This window comes from Condylura cristata, unplaced genomic scaffold (assembly GCF_000260355.1).
Source record: "Condylura cristata isolate star-nosed mole 26May11 unplaced genomic scaffold, ConCri1.0 scaffold00058, whole genome shotgun sequence".
Taxonomy (NCBI): Eukaryota; Metazoa; Chordata; class Mammalia; order Eulipotyphla; family Talpidae; genus Condylura; species Condylura cristata.
The window spans coordinates 927,110-930,428 of record NW_004567159.1 but is presented as its reverse complement, the minus strand read 5'-3'; the positions used below and the strand labels follow the sequence as shown (position 1 = coordinate 930,428).

The following is a 3,319-nucleotide window of genomic DNA, read 5'->3' as shown; positions in this document are numbered from 1 at the left end:
CACCCTGGCCACCACCTACCCGGTCCGCTTGGCGCAAGCGCTGCTTCCGCCGCCGCCTCTTGTGCTTGCGGACCAGCCGGGAGGAGGTGCTCTGCTCGGTGGAGCTGCTCAGCCTGCGGAGGGGGCACCGTTGAAGGCCGAGGGCAAGGAGCCCGCGCTGCGCCCTCATCCCCAAGGCCAGGGCCGGCCGGCCCTGCAGATGCCCACAACCCGCGGGGCCACACCACCGCACATGCACCCCCACAGGCCCGCACGTGCCCCCACACACAGGGCCCGCACTTGTGCTCGCCTACGTGCCTGCTCGTGTCCTCGTCGTCCGAGTCGGCGAAGCTGCTGGACTCCAGCTCGCTGCTCAGCGCGGTGGAGGCGCTATCCGGGGGCAGTCCCAGGTCGCGCCGCCGCTCGCCCCTCGGGTGCCCATTGGCCCGCGCAGCTGTGGAGACACCGGGGATCACGGTGGGGCCCCCAGGTGAGGCGGCCCAAGGCCTGCGGGCCAGGGAGAGGCTGGCGGTGGCCCGACAGCAGGTGCCGGGCCCTGGGAGTGGCGGGGCCAGGGGGACGATGGGGGCCGGTTACCCTCCTCGCGGTTCCTGCGGCGGAGACGATCCCGCCGATGGCTGACCACGGACTCGGTGCCGGTCTCGTTGTCCATCCCATCGCGGCTGCTGGCCACATTGGGGCTGTGCCAGCAAGAGGGCGGCTGGGGCAGGCTGGCGCCCTGGCAGGGTGCCCGTGGGGCCCAACCCGGCAGGTGCCCCCCACCCCTTGGAGCCTGTCTGCGCCCCACCTCGTGGCTCGCTGTTCAGCGGCCTTTCCGCCCCAAGACCCCTGGGCTCGGCCCCCCATCTCGAGTCTTACTGGAAGGAGGGGGGCCGGGAGTCCCCGATGCCACCCATCCTCTCGAGAGGAGGGGGCAGCTCTGCGTGGCCCTCGGTGGCCTGAGACCCCGCATCCAAGTGGGCGCCCTCCGCCAGGACCAGCTGCAGAGGAGAGGGCGTCTCAGGCACGCAGACGCCCACGCTGGCCAGGGCCCCCCAGAGGCGACCGGCCGCCCGCGCTCACCCAGGAGACCACGCGGCCGTTGAAGCAGGGCAGCTTGGCGTTGTCGTCGGCAACCTCCTCTTTCACCACCCTGCGGCAGACGCGAGGCCGCGGCCGGTGGTCAGCACGTGCACCCTCCCGGGGCCAGTCCCGGGGTCCAGACCCCACCCCTGCAGCCCCGGGGCTGTGCACACCGGCCGGAGGGCTCCTCGTGCCACCGGCCCGGGAACTGTTCAGGCCCCAGCGGACGTGAGGACCGCGGGGCCTGCTCAGGGGTCACACCCTCACAGGCCGCAGGGGCCGCGCCCACCCACTGGGCTGGGAAGGGCCAGACCCCACTCTCCACAGCAACCACAGACCGCAAGGGCAGCAGGCGGAGCTGGCCGGGCCCGGGCGCTCCCAGCCCCAGAGGACAGTGATCAGCAGCCCCCTGCCCAGTGTCCCGTCCCGGGCAGGGGGGCTGGAGGTACACAAGACCCCCAGGCAGGACGCAGAGGGCCAGAAACAGGTGGGGGTCCAGATCAGGGGCTCCCAGAGACCACGACTCTAGCCACTTTGCTGCAGGCCGCGGGGAGCCCGGGGTGGGGGGCAGGGCGGCACCCAGCGGGGCTTCCAGCCCAGGACCTGGGCCAGGCGGCAGCAGGCACTGGAGGCCGGCAGGAAGCAGCCTCGGCCTGCTGGGTGGACGCCTGGGCTCAGCCAGTCCCAGGGCAGCAGGTGGTGGCGGAGGGCCCTGCCAAGCGGGCAAGCCGAAACCCCAGTGGGGAGCAGCCCGTCCACCCCGGCGCAGAAGGGGCGCCCTGTGCCGGGCCCCGCGGCGCGACGCCTCCCAGCACGCCAGCCAGGCGAGCCCCTCAGAAACTGGGCCCGCTGCTCAGGACCAGCGCCGAGGAGGGGCCTGACCCCACCCGGACTGGTCAGAGGCCCAGAAGGACCTTCTTCTGACCCCCAAGAAGACCGGGACTGGCCTGGAGGCACCTGGAACTCTGCCCACGGCTGCTGGGCCAGGGGCAGGCGCTCCCCACACCTGCGATGAGGGGTTGGCACTGCCCCCAGCCCAAGTGGACCAGCGCCCCGGCTCCAAGCCGAGCCCGCTGACTCCTGGGGAGCCCGGCTCGCCCAGCAGTGGCGGCCAGGACTCCGGTAGCACCTAGCCCACTGCTCCCGCAGGGTGGTGACCTGTCAGCACCCATGGGGCCTGCTCCCAGCCCCAGAGCCCGAGTCTCCCCCACCACACAGAGCACCCCACCTCCGGGGCACAGTGGGTGCACCCCGGGCTCGCTAGGCCGGCACCGCAGGCCGCCACCCGCAGCCCTGTCTTCCGGGGGCGCTGGGGGAGGGAGAGGTGGCGGGAACGCCTTGTCCAGCCTGGAGCCCCAGGCAGGGCTCATGGTCTAAGTGCCCCCCACCCGAGGGGTGGCCACCCAAGGGCACCCCAGCTGGCACTGTGCCCCCAACCTCAGAATGTCCGGCAAGATCCTGCTTAACCCTGAACTTGCGCCCGCCCTGCCCCACCCGCCCCTGCAGAAGCCCCAGGAGAGGAATCTGCTCAGAGGGGGACCCAGCACTCAGGGGGCGCACGGCAAGTGGGGGCTGCCCAGGGCCCCAGGGCCGAGCGCCTGGCTCGCTCCCGCCCCCCACCCTGCCTCGGACACTGAGAGTCACCGCCGGCCTGGGCCAGCAGGGCAGCTGGGGGCCAGGGCTGGTGAGCCAAGCGCCCTCACAGCTGGAAGGCGGCCCGCACCTCCCTGCACCCCGCCCTCGCCCAGGGCCTGTCACCCCCGGCCAGCCCACCGCAGGCCGGAGACCCCTGCCCTGCCGCCACGACAGCTCGGCCTGCACCAGGTGGGCAGTGAGTGCACGCCGGAGAGTCAGCGAGGGGCCAGCCCAGCGCCAGTGGCCAGCTGTGTCCAGGTAGGGGTTTGGGGGCGCGGGGCCTGGCCCGCGCCAGGATGGGGCTAGGGCGGGAGGCCCCAGCCCGGCCTCCAGCTCCTCCTCCTGTCGCTGCCAGGCCCCCAGGTGCCCCAGAGCACTAGGGCCTGGGCCCGCAGGCAGGGTGGGGTCTCTCCTGGCCAGAGGGGCGGGGAGACCTGCCAGCCCTCCGTCCCCCCAGTCACCGCGCGCCTGGCGAGGCCGCCCCACCCTCCCCTGCCGGCACCACCAGGCCCAGGACCCCTGCTTAGGCCCGACCAGCCGGCCACCATCCGGGTGGGGCACCGGCCACGGCTGGCTCGGGCACCAGGTGGGGTCTGTGCAGCCCGGGGCTGGAGCAGGCGGC

At 73.6% G+C, this 3,319-nt stretch overlaps 1 protein-coding gene across 1 annotated transcript in view; it reads right to left on the bottom strand.

Moving 5' to 3' along the window:
- The window catches only part of LOC101625375 (segment polarity protein dishevelled homolog DVL-1), a 12,243-nt gene that overhangs the window by 5,937 nt on the left and 2,987 nt on the right, over positions 1 to 3,319 (bottom strand). Inside the window, exons 3-7 of the mRNA XM_012734541.1 lie at positions 1,063 to 1,316; positions 859 to 980; positions 577 to 680; positions 298 to 433; positions 20 to 113 (exon numbers count right to left, since the gene is read on the bottom strand). Of these exons, the coding sequence (XP_012589995.1) occupies positions 20 to 113; positions 298 to 433; positions 577 to 680; positions 859 to 980; positions 1,063 to 1,316 (710 nt within the window). The remainder of the gene's footprint in view (positions 1 to 19; positions 114 to 297; positions 434 to 576; positions 681 to 858; positions 981 to 1,062; positions 1,317 to 3,319) is intronic.